The sequence below is a fragment of the Lepidochelys kempii genome, chromosome 8 (assembly GCF_965140265.1).
Source record: "Lepidochelys kempii isolate rLepKem1 chromosome 8, rLepKem1.hap2, whole genome shotgun sequence".
Lineage (NCBI taxonomy): Eukaryota > Metazoa > Chordata > Testudines > Cheloniidae > Lepidochelys > Lepidochelys kempii.
The window spans coordinates 53,035,086-53,058,293 of NC_133263.1; the positions used below are offsets into that span (position 1 = coordinate 53,035,086).

A 23,208-nucleotide genomic window follows, 5' to 3' on the forward strand; every position below is an offset into this window, starting at 1 on the left:
ACCTTGTCATAACTCATATATTAATAACGTGAACCCCCAGGGAACTCTAGATGTCTAAAGAAGCCACTTGTTGGCCATCACAAAGGAGACACATTTAACAGATGTCTCTTTAAAGCATTTTGAATCTTGATCTTATCCATTGCTGAGAAATTTTCTACAGCACACAGAGCACCCCAATGTCAAACATTTATTGCTTTACCCTCTTCGCTTTTCTAGCAGTTACCAGTGGAGTCAATATGATGGAGAGCAAGCTACCTTACTGCTTAAAAGAAGAGATATTTCTGTACTATTAGCCACAAGGACTTGGGAAGCAGAAAAAGAGGTACTCATTAAGATGGTGGAGCAAAAGCTAAAAGTCAGACAATGAAACTTCAGAAAATATACGATTAGCATTGCAAGCAAGGAAAAACAAAGTGGGGAAGAACTAACCAAGGTGGTTATGAAGGACAGCTAGAAAAAACTGAAGTTACAGTTGGTTGGCATATTTCAGGAAGAGGAGATGGAAAATGGATTTCAACAAAATGTAGACTAATTGACAGCACAAAAGGAAAGCCCAGCAACCACAAAGATGATGATATACACAGATACCCTACATAGGATTGTGTGGTTATGTTTAGACCAGGACAGACATTTGATGACACAACAATGAAGTTTTCATATTGCTAGGACAGAAGGAGGTGTGATAATAAATATAACCCATTCTTCTGAAAGTATTTCTCTGGTCAATGGGGTATAACTACTCACATTTCCCTTTGTTCCAGTTTTTGCTCCTTCTCAGAAAACTACAGCAATCCTTCCTGCCTAAGACATTGGAAAGCAACCATTCTAACTGAACTGCAGAGCTGCCACTCTGCCTATGTTTGGGAGAACGTTGCTAAAAAACAACACACACACACAAAATGGTTTTATATGTACTCTATTATCAGTCGAACCATCAATGGAGGTGTAGCAACTCCAAATTTACCTGCAGGAACTGGAGAGTTTACGATGCACTGCTAACTCAATGAAATGTTGCACCAGCCACAAATTAAAAGTCAAAAACTATCTAGAACGATATGCAATGGAAGACACAAGCAAAGCAGAAAGTGTACAGCAATGTGTGTACATATTATTTTGATCATATGGGAGGTATTACTTTGGAAACGAATGTGTGTATGGGCCACACAAGATGGATGAACTTTGGCAAGCCTAGACTGACAATTCCCCAACCGTAGCAACTGGGAGAACATGACTGAGGTACACTTAGAAAAGTCATCCACATCATCCTTGAGACAAGGTCAGTTCAAAGATTTGAAACGTCTACGTTCAGGCAAGAGATGACATTCCATAGTGCCACATCCAAGATCAGGCATTCTGGGGTGTTTCTTCTATTATAAAACTTTCTCCTTCTCTTTCCCTCCTATATCTGGTCCAGCCATAGGAGCAGGAGCAGGGAACAAGACTGAAAACTTCCAGAAATGCTGTGCCACTATTAGAATTTTCAAATTAAAAATAATTATGAAGCCCAATGTCTGTGTTATGTGGCCACCCCATCCCAACAGGAATTTTTTTAGTCTTGGTACAGCTGTGATACTTTCCTATGCAAATGAACCAACTCTCTTTTCCTCTATGAAAAATCTCCCATTTTTTCTCCATCACTGAATTAATATCTCAATGAGCTTGATTAATATCAACACTGGTAGTTTTCTTTTTACTGATTACAAAGAGGGATACATTTGGTCCTCAGATACCCACATAAAACTTCCACTAATGTAATGGAAGATTCACGTGTATATCCCCATCAAAATTCATGATGCCTATCCTCTTAAATCCCTCATTAAGCCTACTCTCTGCAAGATCCTTACAAATTATTGTGGTCTGGTTAGAGGTTAGGCAAGCCTAGAATTCCACTTTTCTGTTAATCTCTGTTTTGTTATTTCTTACTCTCACCCGCTCCACCTCTCTGTTTGGTCTACCTATTACAATCCAGGGGGATGCCTACACTCTGGTTACTTTCTCCAGACCTGAGGAAGAGCTGTGTGACGCTCAAAAGCTTGTCCCTTCCACCAGCAGAAGCTGGTCTAATAAAAGATATTACTTTGCCTCCCTTGCAGTCGATAGGAACAGCATACATGTACCTAAGGAGAGAGAAGCATCGCATACTTCTCAGTGTATGTTTAATTTTTAGTAAATCTCTCAGAAGCCTGTAAATATTTGTCCCCCCACTGAATCTGATCTTTTCCATCTTGTTCTCATTGTTTTTTTTGCAGCAGCCAAACCAAAATATTGCATTGGTCAGCATTAACCACAACGATTTATCTGTGACAGTGTGGTGGATATTTTGGGCCAAATTCAGAGATGATGTGTAAGATGGCATAACTTACACATGCATAAGTCAAGGTGACAGAACCCAAGTGGGTGTAATTTACATGTCAAGGGACTAGAATAGAGAGGTGGAGGGGGGAAAAAAGGCAACCAGAGGGCTTAAGAAGGTATAAGTTCAAGCATTCCCACTCTCACTAGGTTACACATTCTTCCAGTCTCTCTCCATGTAAATTATACTATTTTAGACTCTTACTAATATGTAGCTTGCACCACCTTAAACATCCCTTTTGAATCTGGCAAGATATCACAATAGCAGCTTCTACAATTTTAGGAGAAAAAAAATGTACTGCTTGAAAGTGGCCCTTGGAGATGGTCTACCAGCATGATGTCAGGAATGGGAAGTCACAAAGAAATCAAGTGGAGTAATGGAAAAGCAGCTGCGTCTAACTGAAAGTAAACCACAATGTTCTCAAGCTTGTCTTCTTTAAATTAAGAATTCACTTTTGCAAAAGACTAACACCAAACAAGTCCATTCCTATATAGCTTTTGGATTCCAGAGCATCTCCTGATCCTACACATAGCTTGATGTGAAAGCATAGCTTTTTACTACCTCATCACAGATGTTTAAATCATTTGCCTTTCAGCTCATTCAGGTCGGGATCCTCTTTCCAATTAAGTTTTTCTTTTTTTAAAGATGCAGCTGTGGGGACCAATGGCCAAGATTTATTACATCTGTGTCATACGCAAGCCTATCACTACACCTATCCCGCTGGGCCAAACTACTCCAGGTTTGCAAATAAATATAGTGACTGGCTGTGACAAATGTCAAGAAACATGTATTGTGACTAAATAATTTGTGACAGGTGAGGCCTTGCCTATATTACTTCATTAAAGCAGTTTTTTGTTCTTAACTAGAGCCAGGGCTGACTCACTACAACTTGGGTAAGAACTAAGAAAACTCTTGCGAATGTTAGGGCTGTTAAGAGATACCAGTCACATCTAAGATGTGAATTCTATGGGTATGTCTACACTGCAGTTAAACATCCGTGGCTGGCCCGTGTCAACTGATTCAGGCTCACAGGGCTTGGGCGAAGCAGCTGTAAAACTGCAGTGTAGACGTTTGGGCTCAGGCTGGAGCCTGAACTCTGGACCGCCATGAGGGGAGGGTCCCAAAGTCTGGGCCTCAGCCCAAGTCCAAACATCTGCAATTCTACAGTCCCGCAAGCCTGAGCGCTGTGAGCCCGAGTCAGCTGACATGGGTTAGCCACCGGTGTTTAACTGCACTATAGATGAACCGTATATGTACATGAGAGAAGGGAAGGAATAAAGAATACTTCATACCTAAACTCTTCCCTCTTCACTACAATTTTAACCTCTAACAGATTCTTCCACTGTTTTGGTGATCAAATGAGTAATGACTCCCCTTCAGCACACTCCCCCCAGCATGATGTTTAGCACACTATTGCAAAACAGAAAATAGGAGACTTCTGACACATTAACTATTTTTAGTAGCAAAAGAAGGCAGGAGAAATATATCAGAAAGCATATCTCTAGCAACAGACTGACAGATGGAAAGAGAAAATGAGGAATGCTACAGCTCTGTCACAGTTCTGTTATAATCAACCAAAAGGAACAAAAGTCACCAAGTGATTTGTCAAGAGTAACAGGACACGTCCAAATGAGCATTATAGTCTCATGCGGGCAAAAACAATCTGAACCCTTTCTTTGGTTGCAACCAAAGTACTTTCTAGAGCACATCCTGACTACCTGGGCTGTGCTAGGGTACAAGAATTTGCCCCATAATGCATAACCTTAATTTAAGAGCTGTACATCTAATTTCTCTTGTATTACACTTTAGTAACACATTCCTCAGGAAGGGAAATCTAATACATTTGCTACAGCATCACATTTAGGGTTGCCACTTTTAAAACATTATTTGCAGAGAAAAAAACATAACACTGTCACAGCAATATCGCAGAGCACCAGAGTAAGTCACAACACATTTTAGATATATTCTCAAACATGAAATTCAGGATTTTCTGTATCCTACAAACTGACTTTCGGGGTATGTGACAGATGCACCAAAGTCAGATGGTTCAGGCTAACAAAGATAATAGACCTTCTTAACTACTTTGTACTCTTACGTACTTTGAGAAGATTGGAAAGAAATATTTCTTTCCCTAACAATAGTTCTTTAATATTTCCCTAACAAGAAATATTTCTTTGCCTACTCCTGCTCCTAGTGATTTTACACGGAGCTGGATTGGATCCTTTAGTCTCTTCCCTCTTTTGGTGCATTCTGAGTTGTGTGGAAATTTGCATGACTTGGAGTACGATCCTGCAAGTCCTCTGTGCACGTAATACAGTTATTATTTGTTTAATTTCACTTACAGGGTTTTTTATGGTGCTTATCACTACAGCATCTCAGCACCTTACAAGAAATCCTGAGAGGCAGGGAAGGATTATCTCTCTGTCCATTTTACAGATGAGGAATTGAGACAAAGAAATTAAGTGACTTGTCTGACGTCATGCAAAGGGCCTGCAGCAAAGCTGGGAACAGAAGCCAGATCTCCTGGCTCTCAATTCAGTCACAAGAGTACTATCTTGTCTTAAATCAATGGGAGCTCTGTATGTAGAGGGTTTTGTATGATCAGGCCCTTGTTTGATTATTTTTTACTTTTACTGTGCACCAGTACAACAGGTGTTTATAGCACAACTCTAGAAACGGTAAGAAAGAGTCTGTTCTTAGTGACATCAGTGGAAATCTGCAGTAACCCCATTGATCCCAGTGAACAGTTCTGGGGCCTCAGCAGGAGGTGGTAGAATTTTGAAATTTAGCAAGGACATACACCCTGGGTCACAGATGTGCCTTTCCATGGTCCACTCAGTATCTTTTTAGATGTGGTCCAGATAAACTTTTTTCAAAATGTACGTCAGCCAAGCACTAGTTTTACAATATTTTTTCATTCCCCCACTTCCCACAACCTTTTGTTGACTCTGCACAAATGTCATTGTGTAAGGAAAGAGGAATTTCTTATTTCTGAATATGATTTCACTATGTTCTATTGGTTCAAGGCACGTGTGGGTAAGACAAGGAGTTCTAATGCTATGTAGCAACTGGTTGCACATGGTGGAAGTTTTGTTTGATCATCTCTCTTTAAATAGGAAATGCTATTAATAAAAACTGTTACTGCTGGAATATGAAGCACTCAAAAATCAGGAAAAGCCAAAGTTAAGGTTTAATTCTGCTCCCTTTAACATGCATTTCAACAACGTCTTTAATTACCACAGGCCTCATGTCAGTCAGTGAGTAGGCTGGAGAGTGAGTCAGGGAGGGATGCACAATGAGTAAGGCAGTAGTCCAGAGGCTGGACTCACTGACCTCAGAACGAGGTGGCCAGATATTGTGCAGTGAATGAAGCAGGAAGCCACACACTGCACAGGGAGGATAAAAATGAATACTGAACAGCTGCCTCATTCACTGCACACTGTCCAACTTGTGCACTGGATGAACCTGTGGCATAAAATAGTGTGTTCACTAGAGTCAGGGTCAAGGTAATTTGGGGGAGTAACAGCCATTTAAATATCTGGTATTTGTACTGGTTCTTCAAGTCAGATTCGTACTAAATCTGAATCCGACACAACAGACAAGAAGTCTGACCGACTCTGTAATCCCTACAAGGGCACCTTCTAAATAGTGTTGAGACACATTGGCTGGACAGTGTCAAGGGAAATGCAGATTACTGACCAAATGCAATACCTGTCCGGTACATAGAGGACATCAGTCCTCAAGGCTGTCAAATCTGGCCATATCTATTACCACTAAATCCACTTAAAAACTAAAAATAAACAAAAAGTGTGAATATTACCGATGTATCTCTCTCAGTATAACTTTCGGGGACAAACCTGTATCTGTACTTCAATCCTTCAGATTTCAATTTAGCATGGCTTTACACGCTGCTTTCCTTGGTTTAAATGTCAATGTCACAGTCTGCCTTAAAGTAACTGTCCAAAACACAGATCTACAGTTTTGACAAGTGGCCATTACTGTAGAATACTACAGTAATTTTTTAACATAAGGGTGTATCAACAATGCAGAAGTTTCAGAGTCACACTGGAATCTGTGATTGCTATTCTGAAGGGTTTGGGAATCACTGTCTCCCTTTCTCAGGACTGAATAATACTGTTTATAAATGTACCTTAATGGTTATTTACACTCTACTCCTCCAACTTTCCTCTTTCTTCCCTATATAAATACTGTATACAATAAATACAGACGTGGCATAAAGGCCATCAATCTATGTGCTCAATTCCCCATGATCCTAAAGGTCCTTCTTTGGACAAGCTAATGATTTAGCTCCAAGTTCCTGTAAGCTGTAGCAAATTCTTCTGACCTCAGTCAGTATTAATGGGACACAAGCCCTTGCCCTACTTAAACGGAGACCCATATCTCAAGAAACTGAATCCAGCTCTGTGCCATTTCAGTCGGAATTGCTTGGAGTTTTTATAAACTGCACTCTACCATGGCTCTCAAGAGCCCTTCAGATATTTCACTGGTCTCCCTTCTGAGCTCTTTACGGCTTGGAAGGAACAGCAGCTAGAGTCTTGGTATACTGTACATGCCTCAGGACTTTGCCCTTAACAAGACCAAGACCTCTGGCCAGTGTCAGATAATCTGTCACTCTAAGCTACTTGTATCCAAGCCAGATATTTATTGCTATTGATCTGCTTGGTCCTAGCGAAAGACTTTTGTTCTCTCAGCCCAGGACTTTGACCTCAATTAAGTTATGAATTTCAATCCGATAGACTGCTCCACTTACCCTGCTGCTCTCCCTGACTGGATTAATTAGAATTAGCTAGGCCGGGACTCACCCTGAGCGCCTCATGGATCATGTTATTTTAATAATAAATAGACGGCAGCAACATACAAGGAAGGATTTTGAAAGATTGCTCATCTCAGAGCATCATTCAGAACCTGCCAATACCAATTTCTCTGAGCTTGATTACCTCATTTACTTCTTTTTACTTCTCTTCATTAATTGAGTTTTATCCCCTATTACTTCAGCTCCCAAAATGTGCCCTTCCTATAAAGGAATCAGAGAGACACTTACTTTCTAGCACCCCTTTTCTATTGCTGTTCCAAAGTTTTACTATTGTAGCTCATCAAAATGATAGTTAGCAATAATGAAATAGTATTTAATAAGTATTTAATAACCCAAGAGTACTGAGAAAGTATATACTATAGACAGGGAGGGAGATGGAAAGGGGATAGGGCAGCCTTGTCTGTAGCCATGAATTATTATTATAAAGCATCCAATATAGACTTTTCATACAGTTAGTTAATTGGCTGGTGGACAAAATTGAATGTCTCCAAGAAGGTAACATCTAACCCTGAAGAGAAAGCATATATCAATCAGTACATTTTCTGACATCTGCAATAATGCCTGTGGAACGCTCATAAAATGGGCTGAAGACCAGAGGAATTTGATTGGCTAGTGGAAGTTTTGAACCACATGGGTCAAGACCTGTTAGCTACATTATCCTTATTACATCTCTTTCCATATAAAAGCAATTACATACTTCAAGAAGTCAGGTTACACAGGATTATCCTGAAATGGAATTGTCTCAACCAGTCAGATCACAGACATGCTATAGAGTTACTGACCCATAAATACACACTTATTTATCAATTATGCAGTTCCTTGCACTCTGATAGGCTGGGAGGAGGAAAGCTAGCTGATTTGCATAATAGCAGTTCATTTATTTTTCAATAACAGCACAATTATGAACATTTCCATGCTCTGCCTGGCCTTCAGATCTTCAAATCGATAGCCCCAAAATAAACATGGCTGCCTCAGCTTCTGACAATCTCCCTGTCATAATCTCAACACAATTTAGTTTTTAAAAAGCCATTCAGTACAGAACTATTTATAGCAACCAATCAAAGCCCTGTGATGAGAGGACGATCGTCACATTTCTGTAGGAAACTATCATGGGATAATAAACTCCTCAGCTGTTAGCTTCAAGATTTATCTATCTCAGGATAAGATTCTAATCTTCTACAGGGAGCACCCTGAAGTGCTCACTTCTTGGGTAGTTGAGGGCCTGATGTTTCACAATGCAGGGCCCCTGGTAAAGCCATACACCGATTCCATGTATTATTACGGTACTTCTGTCATACTCACTTCAACCTTAGCTTCACTTATGAGCCAATAGCCAAGAAGTAATCATGACTAGCAGTGACCTTTAAAAAAAAAAAAAAATAAGAAAACCAACAAGCACAGAAAAGGAATTTCCCCTCCATTTAAAAGTGGTAGAAAAAAACTGCCTGAATGAAAAAAGAAAAGGGATCAAAGTCCTACGTAAAATGAATCGAAGAGATGCGTACAGCATTTTCTCAGTTCACATTCTTGAATTATGACATGCTTCTTTGATTCAAATAATTAAGAGATGAGAGTCAATAAGACATGAATGAGAGGCTATGTTTGGGTAGTAAAACCATCCTGTCCACAGTGGAAACCTATAAAAGAGGTGCCTTTCTGGAGACAGAGTGAAACATTTTAACTTCACTGAAATTCTTCTGACAAGGAGAGCTTTTTGGAGGAGCTGGGTGCAAAAATGATCAGTGTTTTAGGGACTGCCCCTCCTAAGTAGACACATAGTTGGGATGTACAGCAACGGCAATTCCTCTAGCCCTGCAAGGCACAGCCTGGGATTAAGGAAACAATCGGAGGCTGCAGGCTGTGTCTATGACTGAGCGCTCACCTGGAAAAAAGGCTCAGCTGCCAGCAGCAATCTGTGTTTTCACACCTGACTTTCCCGAAACTGGGAACATCTGAACGAGGTTTAAAACATTTTGGACAATGACTTCACAAATGAGACAAGTGATTTAACACATTAGTCACATGGTATTTCAGATGACCCCAAGGACTGAGGGAGAGTGGGGGATGGGAGCAAAGGGTGATGAAATCTTTCACCACACTGAGATAAAGCGCATTAAAATATTTCAGAGCACAAACAAATACAAAGCATGCAACGCCCAGAGATTCTGGCTTCATTTTTTAAAATGCATTTATTAAGAAAAATAAATACCTAGATAGTGGATAGTGTTTTAAGACCTTAATCCTGAAATTCCTTGTGGGGTGGGGCGGGGAGGCTGGAACTAAGAGTGCTGGGGATGTGGCAGCACCCCCCAGGCTTGAAGTGGTTTCTATCATATACAGGGTTTACAATTGGGTTCAATGGCTCTCAGCCCTCCTACTAGGCAGCAGTAACATGGCAGCTGTGCAGCAGCTCTCATTAACACAGGATTGGGTTCCATTTGCCCTGTCCAGGTCAATGCTTTATCTTGGATTTATATGCCCTTCACTTTGCAAACTCAAACCCTCAGGGTTACGTCGTTTTCTTTCTCTCCATGGGCGTGTAAAGGGGAAGAAGGCACAAGGAGTCTCCTCCTCTGCCTCTGCACTGCACCACACTCGAGCTAGGTGCAACGGTGGTATTACACCTTGTACAGGGCTAAAACCAGTCTTGGCTTCAGTGGATGGAGAGAGTCAGGGAAGTGGCTAAGTCAAGGACTTGCAACCATTCAACATGAGGACAACCGTGCCGCCCAGGCACAGGAACGTATATAGCATGTTGCGCGTCTTGATTTTACAAGATTCACTGGCCTTCCTGAGACATTGTGACACATGGAGTTCCCACTGGAGGCTCTTCCTACACCACACCCTGCTCGGGGGCATGCCTCAAAAGGAACGACTGAATCTTTATCATGAAGCATTGTACAGTCATTAATCATAGGAAGTGGGTGGTGTTATCTGAGGGGGAAATCAGAAGAGAAACATGAAATAACCTGTTCGAGGTCACACAGCAAGTCAGGGCAACAGAAGTGAGGAACTCATGGCTCCTCTCCCTGCCCTGCATTCATTCCTCTGGACACAACTGCTTCTCACTTTCACTAGCATTCCTAACAGCACCAGCAATTAACTGGCTTTCCTAGTTTGTTGATTTTAAAATCCTTATTTCAGTTTCTGTAAGCACTGCTCTGGCAGTGGAATGCACAGAGGCAGCAGCGAGGGCCCCAAAATGTTTTTTTCTTAGTTCTTAGATAAGTAAGAACTATTGGGGTGGGAGCAGGGGTGGGCTTGCAAGAGAGATTTCTGTGTGGCAGGATGGCTTGAGAGAAAATAAAAATAAAAATCTAGAGAATAAAGCTATTTTGACACAAGTCAAACTTTAGGCCTAGATTATTTGAAAGTAGAGAGACAGGCCTGCAATCATGCCTCAAACTGCCAGGGAAGGGTGGAAGGTCATTTGACTTTCTTGCCTCCCTTCCACTCCAAAAGGCAGCTATGGGCATGGGGAGTCTACAAGAGAGGCTACTTGGGGACACTGGATCTTGGGTAGGGTGCGGCTTCATAAATTTGTATAAACATCCAAACTAATTGAAATTTATCTGAACTTCAAACCTGTTGAGTTCCTAATCATTAAGTTACTCAACTTTAAAATGGCCTAAAATTCCCCAGAAGACGCATACAACGTTCTGGCAGCAGGGGGCCTAGAGACCCCCAGACTATTGCGGTCTTCAAGAATTATTCCTGGATTTACTGGCAATTCTATGCTGTTTGTGATGGGAGAGAAGAATGTGGATACATAAAATCTCACTAAAACAATTTAAAAAACACAGCTTCTTTCTTGAGTGTAACGGCTTTTGCTTTGCAGTGATGCTGCCCACCCCACACATGCTGCCTGAATCTCAACGCTGCCAACAGTTTTACTGCATCCAGCAGTGAGACAGTAATTCGGGTGACAAAAAAGGAGCAGGCGAAAGACGAATTGTACACAAAGCTGTGAGATGTAGAGGAATGATGCATCAAAATCCAGCACTTTTGGAAGGAAGAGCCCTCTACTCAAACAATCGGCAGATGCTGCTCAAGGCATATTCAGAAGCTGAAGAATGAACTAAGGTAAATCACTGAGTCGAATCTGAAGTTCTAGCAAAAACTTGTGAACATTTTATAAATGGTTCTGCTGCAAGGGATTTTTCTCCCAGTAGTTAAAAACAGCATCTGCTGAGTGGTGACCACTTAGCATTCAACCTGCTGCCAACCTACATTCCACAGAGATCTGCAGGAGAGGCATGGAGCTGTGCCACTTCTAATAACTGTGTGACTGGCACCAAGTCAATGCTTTAATGTTGAAAGCTACCCTCTGTCACTAAGCAGATCTTTCCTTTCTTTTGGCTAATGGATTTCACACCCATTGGCAACAATGTCAAGAGTGCAGGAATATAAGCCTGCAGAGCCTTCTGAGAGCTGCTTATCAGAGCTTACTTGGGCGGTACAGAGAGAGGAGGGGAGAAGAAGGAAGCTGTCTCGGATAATAATTTTACAGGTAAAGGTTGCTCTCATTATTGGTACTGGAATGCCTACTCTTAGCTTTCCCTTTCCCCCATGCTTAGTTTCTTCAATCATTTGCATCATCCTGCTATGATACTGGTAAACTCTGTAGTATTAAAAACCTCTTTCTCCTGCTGAAGTCTGCAGGCACGGTTGCAGACCCAATCATAGCAAACTGAACTTTCTGTCTTGTCTACACTATGCTTTTTGGGAAATCTACACCAGACAGCAACTGCACAAGCAGTATAAATGAGACTCAGACATTTTTACCACTGTGTCACTTAGACTTGTAGGGGCGGGGGCAGGGGGAGATAAACATGGGAAATAGTTTTACTTTGTGTAATGACCCATCCATTCCCAGTCTTTATTCAAGCCTAAGCTAATTGTATCCAGTTTGCAAACTGATTCCAATTCAGCAGTCTCTCGCTGGAGTCTGTTTTTGAAGTTTTTTTGTTGAAGAATTGCCACTTTTGGGTCTGTAATCGAGTGACCAAAGAGACTGAAGTGTTCTCCGACTGGTTTATGAATGTTATACTTCTTGACGTCTGATTTGTATCCATTTATTCTTTTACGTAGAGACTGTCCAGCTTGACCAATGTACATGGCAGAGGGGCATTGCTGGCACATGATGGCATATATTACATTGGCAGATGTGCAGGTGAATGAGCCTCTGATAATGTGGCTGATGTGATTAGGCCCTATGATGGTGTCCCCGAATAGATATGTGGACACAGTTGGCAACAGGCTTTGTTGCAAGCATAGGTTCCTAGGTTCCTGGGTTAGTGGTTCTGTTCTGTTAGTGGTTCTGTTGTTCTATAATAGCATTCCCACTGATGGCACTACACTGGTGTGGTCAATGGCTGGATATTCTCACAAAATTCTAGTGTAGACACAGCCATAGTGCCTCTGACCCTTAGCCTGAAGGTTTGAGGTGTACAAACCAATCTCCTCAAAACCTCCTTGATGTCCTCAAGTGCATGGGAAGATAAGGCACACTACAGTCAGTGCAGGAGTTAGGGGAAGAAATGCATCAGCATCAATGCCAGCTACATTTTAAAATCTACATTGGTGCCACCTATAAGTATATGGGCCACTACAGGGTTTGAACTGCAAGCAGTTTATGCACCTCACTATTGTACAATCTAAAAATGGGGGTGGGGTGAAAAAAAGAGTCACAAAAACATTTTTAGAGCCATACAATACAAGGGGAAAACATAAGAGAAAATATACCAACCGATTTTTGACATATCCATAATTTCTACTTCATTTCTGGCTAATAGTGGAAATTAGTCTTCAGATAGTTGATAAAATCAACCTGTCTGTGCTGGGTTAGTACCATGATCTGCGGCCAGGCAACTACTTCTACTAAAATTGATTTTCCTTTTTGGCAACCAATAGGCCAGTCAATAATAATGTTATTTGAGAAGGATTGAGTCATGAGGGAGATGAACCTTCCCTGCCATTTATTATGTTTGTATTGTCTCCATTTGAAAAGAGTTTTTTCAATAAGGACGTGCAAGAAGGTATTACAAGGGAATAGCTACATTGTGTCCTGGTATCTGGAAGCCTTCTGACTCAAAAGCACGTTAGCATCCAAATTGATAGAAAAGAGGAAGTGCCTGTCTGTTAAAGTAAGGTGGCAAGGGCTATGACAGGGTAGCTAGAAAGCTTTTCTTTTTGCTAATCAAGCAAGCCCCATGGTCTGTCTGAAGTGTACTGCCCCAACATGGGATTGGGAGGGAGAGGCAGGAGGGATGCTTGCCACATTGCTCTTGCTGGCTAATCTAAGAAGTCTTTTAAAGCAAAAACTTCCATGCTTGAGTCCTACCGCAAGACAGACAAAACTCAAAGGGAATGGCTATTTTTTTACCTGCTGCAAATAACATTAAGAAGTGTGATTTTAGGCAATCATGCTGTCTCGTGGCAGCGCTCTGAAATGCCATGGAGGAGATGTAGGTTCTATCTCAGTACTGATCTCCTGATGATAAACTGGGAAGAACCTGAAACACTTCTGAAGCAGCATACTCAGGCCCTAGTCGAATAGGGAGGAGAAATAATATTTGTCATCATCCTTTATCCATGCCTCTATCCAATTAAAGGGGTGGCAGTGACAGGAGGAGTCTCATAGTTCTGGTAGAGATGTGGAGAAGCACGTGAAAGAAGAACAAAAGCTGTGATCTCTTACAAGAGATCTGACTACTGAACCTTCAGTGATATTGCCATCAAGGCAAAAATGAAAAACTAGGGATACAAATGATTTTCTCAGAACTGAACATTTTACTTACATCTTTATTATCTATCTGTGAACAGCATCATTAGCAAGACAAGCTACACATCGACACTGCAGGGAGAAAAGACTTAGGGCACCTTTCACTGATATTCTGAGCAATATTAGAAACAGAATGAAACTATCCCATGTAGAAAAATTCTCTTTTATACACAGGAGCACAAGGCAATGATAGAGGATTCCCCAGGTATATTCAACCTAGAAGTATGGCATATTTACAATTCAAGTTATTATACGCAAATGGTTAGGTTAACGCAACATTAGGATTAAACAGTTAAGTACTCAAATATCCGGAAATGAAAAAAGAGTTGAGCACAACTTTTCCTCTGCTCTATTGGGCACAGACAGATACAATACAGTCTTGAATCGTAATCACATCCTGTTTCTCAAGTAATATAATCTTATCTACAGCCAGTGATTTAAGTGTGTATCTTAGGGCATAACTACACAGGGAATCTGACCGCAATAGCAGTTTCAGAATAGCTTCCTATGTGGACACTGTTCTGGAATAAAAGTCACTTTATTCCGGAATAATTAGTGCACTCAACAAAGTGTCCACTGGTGGAGCTATTCTGCTCCATGTCCTCATGTAGACAAGCCCTAAAATAAACTAGAATCAATATAACTAAGGAATGTGTCATAATGCAAAGAGCAGAGTTATGGCTATGCACTCAACCTTAACTTTCACATTTCCTGATTTCTAAGTACTGAATTATGCTACCTTCATATGTCACATGGTTAGGTTATTACATTTATTTTCCTGCTGTTTTAAAGAAAAAGTCACCAGTTCTATAACCAATAGGCACTTTTGTGAGCAAAGACCAACCAATTCCTAGTCTAGTCTGTATGTTTCTGGACTAAACAAAAAACTATCAAGCCAAGGTCAGCTAGTGTCAGTTAGTAATGATGGTTAAGTACATATTTCCATACTTATGACCTAGTATATATCTGTAATGGAATTTGTTTATTAACTTTAAAATCAAAATAACTGGTTTTCTTTATAGATGGCTTAATTTTAGGACTCAGTTGAATCTACCAAAAAGCCAGTTGTGAAGAAAATCTGTTCAGTAGTTTTAAAGGTGCAATATTTCAAGTCTGCAAAACATTTTGAAAAGTGCGGTGTGCATTTGTGGACAGTGCGTCTTTAAGTGGGCACCAATATCTTTTACTCAGAACACTGCAATTTTCAAATGGTAATAATAATAATAATACAAAAATTAAAAAAAAAAAAAAAAAGAAAAGCTAAGAGAAAGTATATGCAAATACTGCAAAGTTTACCAGAATTATGGCATAATAGGGAAACAGGCATAAAAGTTTCAAATTCCAAACCAGTCAGCTTTGCTATACTCCTTCCTAAAAGTGTGGCCAGATTTTATTTATTTATTAAACAGGAAAGATGTGACTTTATTTTACACTTGGCCAGACTCAAAAACAACCAAAGGATTTTACTCAAACTTTTCTACATAAAATTAAATTAACCTTTGGGCATAGGACAAAGATGGAAGATTTCAGCAGATGAATGTATGTTCTGGATAGTTCTGAGCATATGTAACATGGGATAGAACTGGAAGACAATTTCTGTCTTAACTATCCTGGGTTTGAGAAAGAGCAATCCCCTCCACTAGTGAGGAGGAGGAAGCTCAAGGGGACTGGACACCAAAGGATAGACCCAGAAGGTTATTCTGAGTACATTAAACCTTTCCCTGAAGACCTACATGCAGCCTCAAATTCCATGGTATAAATGTCTAGATAAAAAACAAAAATCAACTGCATGGTGCATTCTACAGAGCTGATTCCCTCCTTTCTCCTTCCTATTACATTACAGAGAAACCAATGTATTTCTTCCCTCATGAGAACACTTCTCTAGTGTTCCAAGAATGGATGCGGGCATGCTGCTGACTTTCAGCCTCTCACATTATCACACGGTGGCAAAACACAGTATTGCTGTTTTACACTGAATTAAATGGAGAACCTGAAAAACATGAGTTAATGATGGATTTGTATGGTAACCTGTTTTGGTGTGTCCTGGCTTTTCATGGGTGGATGGTGTTGCTGCCCCCTAACTTCCTGCCGACTAGAGAAAGCTAAGAGAACAGATTGGTTAATAGCTCCAACACACAAACACCTCTATGGAGAAAATGATGGGATGATGAAGTCAATGAGAAGGACATAAAGCTGGCAGATAAAGGCGCATAAAGCCTCCTAGTCAGTAGCTCAGATTAGGACCCAGTTTAGAACTGAACACTATAAGGAGCAGAGCTTCTCAAAAGCTGAGATTCTGGTATGGGATAATTTTACACAACCTGACGTTACCTGAGCTCATGTAATGAGATTCAACCCATCCTCTAATGGAGTTTTAGATAAAAGTACAGAATTTTTGCTGTGTTAACAGATTCATGCCTGATCTTCATCTTGCTTCCTCCCACTAACCTAAGTGAGTCTACAACCTCTGATTTCTATGTGACAGCATACACACATACTATTTCTCAGAACTCAATATAGCCAGTGTTTGCCCAGTACAGAAATATATCAGCTGAACAGCAAAACCCCAATGCTGTTATTGCATTTATGTTACCATCATGAAAAAGCTGTTTGTCATGCTCTCTATCATTTGGTCCATTATTAGATCAGAGTTCACCTAACCTTTCTTGAAACTGAACAGGAGTAAAACCTATATGCTTTAAAACAACATCATCCCATGTAAAAGAGGGCAAGTCAGGTCTGACCTCCAGCAGAGATGCTTCATATGTACAAAATCTCCATTTTCCAAATATCTCCATTTTCCTTATTTTTACAAGACAAGGCAAGATATCCTCTAAAGCAGTGGTTCTCAACTTTTCCACTCCAAGGGACTCTATTTTCCATACTGGGACCTCCCCAAGACACCTCTCCCATTAGGGATATGGGAACAGCAAGGTGGTTATGATCTCTTGAAACCTGTTTGCAACCCCATGTTGAGAGCTCTGTTCTAGAAAGAACACGTTCTACAAGCAACAATACCCTACAAAAAGGAAGCCATGACTGTTTCAATAGAAATAGAATGTTTCACTTTACTCACAGATGGATGAAAAACACCAACATTTATTCATTCATCAACAGATTCATTCATTCATACATTTTAAGGCAAGAAGGGGACATTATGATGATAGGCTGACATCCTGCATAACACAGGCCAACTACAATGTTGAGAACAGGCTCCCCTTTACTTCACTGTTCAATAAATACAGATTTTTCTAAACGGAATGTCTCAGCACTGGGAAGCTGCCTTTGGAAAGATCTCTGGGTTCTGGGTGTTTCCAGCACAGTTCCAAAACACCACCCAACCACCCACTTAGAAATGGCCTTTGGCTCTGAGGATTTAGGTAATTTGATTACATAAACGTCTCTTTTCAACATAAAGCAGGGAAGTCTGTTGAGTTTCTGCACCCCCCTCCCCTATGTCAATCACTTACCACCTCTTTTCAAACATACTATTAAAGCTAATTATGGACAATCAAAGAACTCAATGGATGCAGGCTTTCAGTGGACAGCAATGAACTGCCTCTTTAAACCCACAGCATCATTGTTTAAAAAGGACAGTCAATCTACTACTGCACTCCAGGAGCTTTGTGCATACTGCAGGACCAAACAGCACCATGGACTCTCTTCCCACTTACCTGCTTCAAATACATCAGTGTATGTAATAAAATAATAAAACAATTACAGTATTTACACTTATACAGCACCCAGAAATCTCAAAGTGTTTACAAAGATAGCTATTGTTCACATTTAGAAAACAAAAACAAAGGAAAAATGGAGACCTGGCTCCAGGTCACGCAGCTAATTAATGTTAGAACCAGTAAAACTAAGGAGTCCCAGCGACCAGTCCCCCCATGCTCTAACCCCTATACTATAACCTTGGTGCTACATAAGAAACACAGGAGGGGAAAAAAACATACAGTGCCTGCCTAATGAAAAAGCACAGAAGCAGCTAAGGAGGGGGGGTATTATTTTCTAATATCCTAGAAAGATATTAAAAACACTGCAGACAAAAAATAAAAAGGAAAAAAAAAAATCTATCATATAAACTTCCCCCTCTACTCCCTGTTGCTGTCACTCTCATGCTCCCAAATCTATGTCTTATGCTGCCTGCATTTAACACTGCTGCACGTCTGAATGAAACAGGAAGATATCTCAAGGCATGTAGGGTACTGTACAAGGTTGCTACAAAGCCTGTCCCCCAGGTTGGAACCTGGCAGACTGACAGCTATGTGTAGTCTGGAATGTGAACTTCCAGGGTTAGCACATCTTCTTAAAATAATAGCTCCACTAATGCAAGTCACTAGAGATTCCCTTATACTTAACCCCCAATTCTTTACAACCCACACATTAACTGACGGTGCATTTGGTAATATATAGGAGCACGTGCTTCAATGTTTATGACATATTTGGAAGCATAACTTTTTTTCTATCTCTTTGGTTGCTCCACCAAAGAATTCCCCATAATCCTGGGTTTTAGACAGTACTTCCTTTAGGGAAAAGGTCCATGTAAAAAGTAAACACTGGGTCATGAAATCCTGAAAATGTTATCACAGTTTATAGAAGGCTGAGGAGAGAGAGAAAATAAAATAAAAACATAAGAATTGTCTGCCTTCTCTGAGAATACATCTATGTGCAAAATAAGACCTTTAAAAAAAGGTCTCCTTTATTACGTTGGTGGGGGAAAAAATCGAAGATTGATTTTCGTTCTATAGCTATTATTAAACTTTTGTTACTGGACAAAAATAATTTGGTTAGAAAAAGTGTGTAATACATTAAAAAAAAGGAGAAAAAAGTAATAGAAAATGATAGTACAGAGAAAATACAGATTATTCTCCTCCAGCTAAGGAAGTCCTCCCCAAGTCATACTTTTACAGCTAAAGACTCTCTTGGTGCACGAAGAGATGTGAGATACAACCATCAGAAAGAGATGAATTTTCAGGGACCGTTATTCCAGAACTCCAAGCACCAGATATCGCCTGGGGTCACAGGGTAAAATACAAAGGCAAACATGTAATCCCAGTTCTCCCACTCTCAAAATCATGCTATTTTCAAACATTCACAGACTAACATATCTCACATGATTAGAATAGCAGGTGTGGTGTCCAGTCTTATCTTGGACCAAGGGAAATCATGGACATAACTCCAGCATCATTCAGTATAATTACTGACCCCTCCTCCGCAAATCTACCTTTTTTTTCCAAAGGTGTACAAAGGATCTTTGAAAAAAATCCTCAAATTGTCTGCATAACAGAAACCTAGGAATCATATGCTCAAAGAATCACAGGTCCCTGCCTAAACCTTCCCACTGATTTCAACGGAACCAAGCAAGTTCTCTTAATATGTACCCTTTTCACGGCTCTGTCCATAGTAGGGCTTGTACCAATATTTTAAACAATTTTTAAACATATTTAAAGCTTAACCTAGTTACTTCCACCATCACAATGTTACTGCTGAGTCAAAAAACCTACAGGATAGCCTATTGCACTACTGCGACATATGTGAAGTATTTCCAAAGCACTTATTGGGATACTGAAAGATCATCAGTTTGGGCTAGCACAGTTCTCAAAATACACACACGCACACACACAGACTAGACAGGGAAATGATGCAAGCAACCACCATATTGGAAAACAACTGTCAATCATGGTTCTGGGAGAACCATGATTGACAATTATTTCTGAACATGATGACAGCTAGCAAGGTTCAACCCTTAATTACAACAGGATTATAAATCCAATCTACATTATAAAGTTATATCCAACTTGTAACAATGTCAAATTTAAAACATAATCTGAAGCACCATTTAAAATGCTTTGTTTAAGAAATGTACCTTCTAATAAATGAATGTTCTATTGTGTTCTACCGTTTGGCAAACAGGTTTCTTCCTGCAGTTGAATTTTCTTTAGTTCACTCTCCAGTCTTCAGACGCTCTGCTGAAACTACAGGATATTAAGGAACTGGACAGAGACTACCAAGTTTCAGAGTAGCAGCCGTGTTAGACTGTATTCGCAAAAAGAAAAGGAGTACTAGTGGCACCTTAGAGACTAACCAATTTATTTGAGCATAAGTTTTCGTGAGCTACAGCATCCTATGAAGTGAGCTGTAGCTCACGAAAGCTTATGCTCAAATAAATTGGTTAGTCTCTAAGGTGCCACTAGTACTCCTTTTCTTTTTTAGAGACTACCAAGTCATTCTATCCAAGCCACCAAATGTCTAGGAATAGGAAATATCTCTGGTCTCGCCTACCCAAGTCAGATTTGAACTGATCACCAGCAAGTGAAAGACACTATTGCAGGAAGAAATTTCATCTTGCAACTGAAAAGGTTCACTGTGTTTTTGTATTTGGTTGTATGGAAAACTGTTTTTAATGGGTATATTCGTCTCACATATATCGCTTTAGGTGGCCTCCTCCATATTCAATACTCTGAAAGAATTTGCTTTGGAATCCTGATGGGACAAAGTATGAAGTGTCTGGTAAAGATACAACACCATGCACCATCAAAAAGCAAGTTTTCCATCCCTTCCTTACCTGGCTGTTAACATCGGCTGCATGCTGTAGCAGTACCGAGACCAGCTCCTTGTGTCCTCGGTCACATGCCCAGTGGAGCAAAGCCCTGCCCTAGAAATATCCAAAAGAAAAAGAATGAAGTCAGCTGAAGCTATTGTAAAGAGACTCAAAGTCCTACTACTGGAACCCTGGATATCACAAACAACTAAAAATTGAACATTAAAAAAAACACAATCAGAATGGCCTATAATGTGCCATTCATTCTCACTTGTACATTTACACAGCAAGGTCAGGAGCATCAGCCATCTGTTAGAAGGGCAACACAGGGCCTGACTCTGCACTCCTCTGCACCCAAAACTCCAGCTCAAGTCAATAAAAACGTAAGGGAGAATGAAGAAAGCAAGAGACCAGAATGTGGTCTGCCTTCTAGACAGCTTTAGGGTTTAACTCTGCACCAGTGACTTTAACAGGAATAGGGACGCTCTTAAGGCTAAGATTTTTAAAGCTGCCTAAGGCATTTGAACCCTCAGTTCCCATTAAAAGTAATGGGAACTAGGTATCCAAATCCCCTGGTGGCTTTGCAACTCTCAGCCTAAGTCACTATGATCTGGGCAACAAGGTGTCATCAGATGAGAAAAATTTATTTGAATATTTTCTTTTGTCTACTCTACAATCCTCCAAGCTCTTCCTTCCTCACACGTTTCTGCATCTGAAGTCACGGGGCACACCCCCAGAAAGAATTTGTAATGACTCCTCCTCCACTAAGGTGGGTGGCAATCACTAGTGGATGTTCAAATCCAACTGTCTGTTAAGGACATGGGAAATAAGTAGCTCAGCACTCTTCTGAGGGCTGATTGACATGCAGCTTAACACGCTGCTATGGGCAGGGCAGGCTGTCATGTTCAGAGAATGGAATGTTTTTTCCACATTAAACTCAAATCTCAGCTTTATGCCAGTTTTAACAGGGATGAAGCAAATGTCTGGGGCAAAAGATGGAATTAAGTCAAAGGAGCACTTCACGAAAGCCTTTTTCTCCCCTTCTATCTCATTCAAACTCTTCCTGAGATATACATCTTAATTCACCCAATTAAAGGACGGACTAGTTCAGAGATGGGCAAACTACAGCCTGCAGGCCACTTCCGACCCGCAGGACCATCCTGCCCGGCCCCTGAGCTCCTGGCCCAGGAGGCTAGACCCTGGCGTGGGCAGCACTCTGGGCGGCGGGGCTGTCTGCTCATGCAGGGCAGCATGGCAGCGTGTCTGGCTCTAGCCGCGCAGCGCAGCAGCCAGACATGCTGCTCTGAGCAGCATGGTAAGGGGGCTGGGATTGGATAAGGGGCAGGGGGTCCAGAGTGGCAGTCAGAGCACTAGATGTTGAAAGGGAGGTGGATGGAAAATTGGGCTGTGCAGATGTCTAAGCATTCTGCCCTAGCAAGGGCACTGCTGCATGCATCAGTTAGGAGCAATTTCATCACCCTTTGTTCATCTCAACCTACCCAACCGAAGATGAGCCTGTGCCATGAAGTCCTGATCTGGATCTGAACCTCACCAAAGTTTGGGGGTGTCCACATACAGAGTTTTAGTTTGCCCTGTAGAGGGATAGGGAATAGCTGCAAAATCTGGAGTATTCTATTTTGGGGTCTCGGTTTAGGCTCATCTCTGAGAACCATCTCAACACAGGACTGCCCAGCCTGTGAGCGCTCTTTTTTTTTTTTCTTTTTTAATGCTCACATTTGGATACCAAAACACAGTTCTTCTGCTATGGTTTCATGTGTTATTAACTGCAATAGCCACACTTCCCACTAAGCTTGGGAACAGTTATCTTGTTACCTACACGAACAGAATCCAAATCCATCCAAAGCAATAACAGAGCCTTTTAATGAATAGCACTAAAACATTTCCTATCAACTACAGAAGATGTTATAAATTGGCATCTTTTATATCTTCATTTAAACAAAAGAAAAAGTAGATGATATTTTTAGATGGCAGTTGTTCTACCCTGACTATCACTTGTACTTCCAGCTTAATGTGTACACTTTATAGCTGTTAATTTAAACTACCTGTTAACATAAATTTCTCCAGATTTAATATGGCGTGTGACACGCCTGCAGAAGGATCTTTGAAACTCATGCTGAGGTAAAGCAAGAAATCATAATGCTGCCTTGTGACATTTTCACAACATCTTGCTTTTTCTCATGTACCACCCAACACACTTGTGGTGCTTCAAAACCAAAATACGGTTAACCCAGGCTATTCCTTGACATATATCTTCTAACACTGCAGGGGGGAACAAAGTGAGCAGCTCACTTATCTATTAATAGGAGCCATGCGCCAGATTTCATGGACACCGTGTCAAAAATTTACTAGTAGAAGGGGGATAGGAAGACACCAGTGACTAAATCTCTCTCACTTTTCATGTTGGATATTTTTCAGTAGGGTGGCAGATTTAGAACATTATTTTGAGTCGGGAAATGTGATCTCAGACATTAGGCATTCAGCTTTTTACCACACTTTTTGACCCAGCAAGTAATTAACTTTTGTAACACATTATTTTAATGGTACACTAATTAACCTTGAATTAGAATGAATTCTCTCACAATTACTTTCTATGGAAGCACAGATTACATTGATACCCACATTAGTATCATTTAATGATTAATGTTCCTGCACTCAACATTACAGTGAAAGAC

The 23,208-nt window shown here is 40.7% G+C and overlaps 1 protein-coding gene across 5 annotated transcripts in view; it reads right to left on the reverse strand.

Annotated features, from left to right (window-relative positions):
• The window catches only part of ACBD6 (acyl-CoA binding domain containing 6), a 149,435-nt gene that overhangs the window by 46,028 nt on the left and 80,199 nt on the right, over positions 1–23,208 (reverse strand). For 3 of the 5 annotated variants that reach the window (XM_073356570.1, XM_073356575.1, XM_073356574.1), the window contains 2 exons: positions 22,015–22,107; positions 20,540–20,629 (listed from right to left, as the gene is read on the reverse strand). In XM_073356570.1, coding sequence (XP_073212671.1) covers positions 20,540–20,629; positions 22,015–22,107 — 183 coding nt within the window. The remainder of the gene's footprint in view (positions 1–20,539; positions 20,630–22,014; positions 22,108–23,208) is intronic. The other 2 variants (XM_073356573.1, XM_073356576.1) reach the window with 1 other exon arrangement.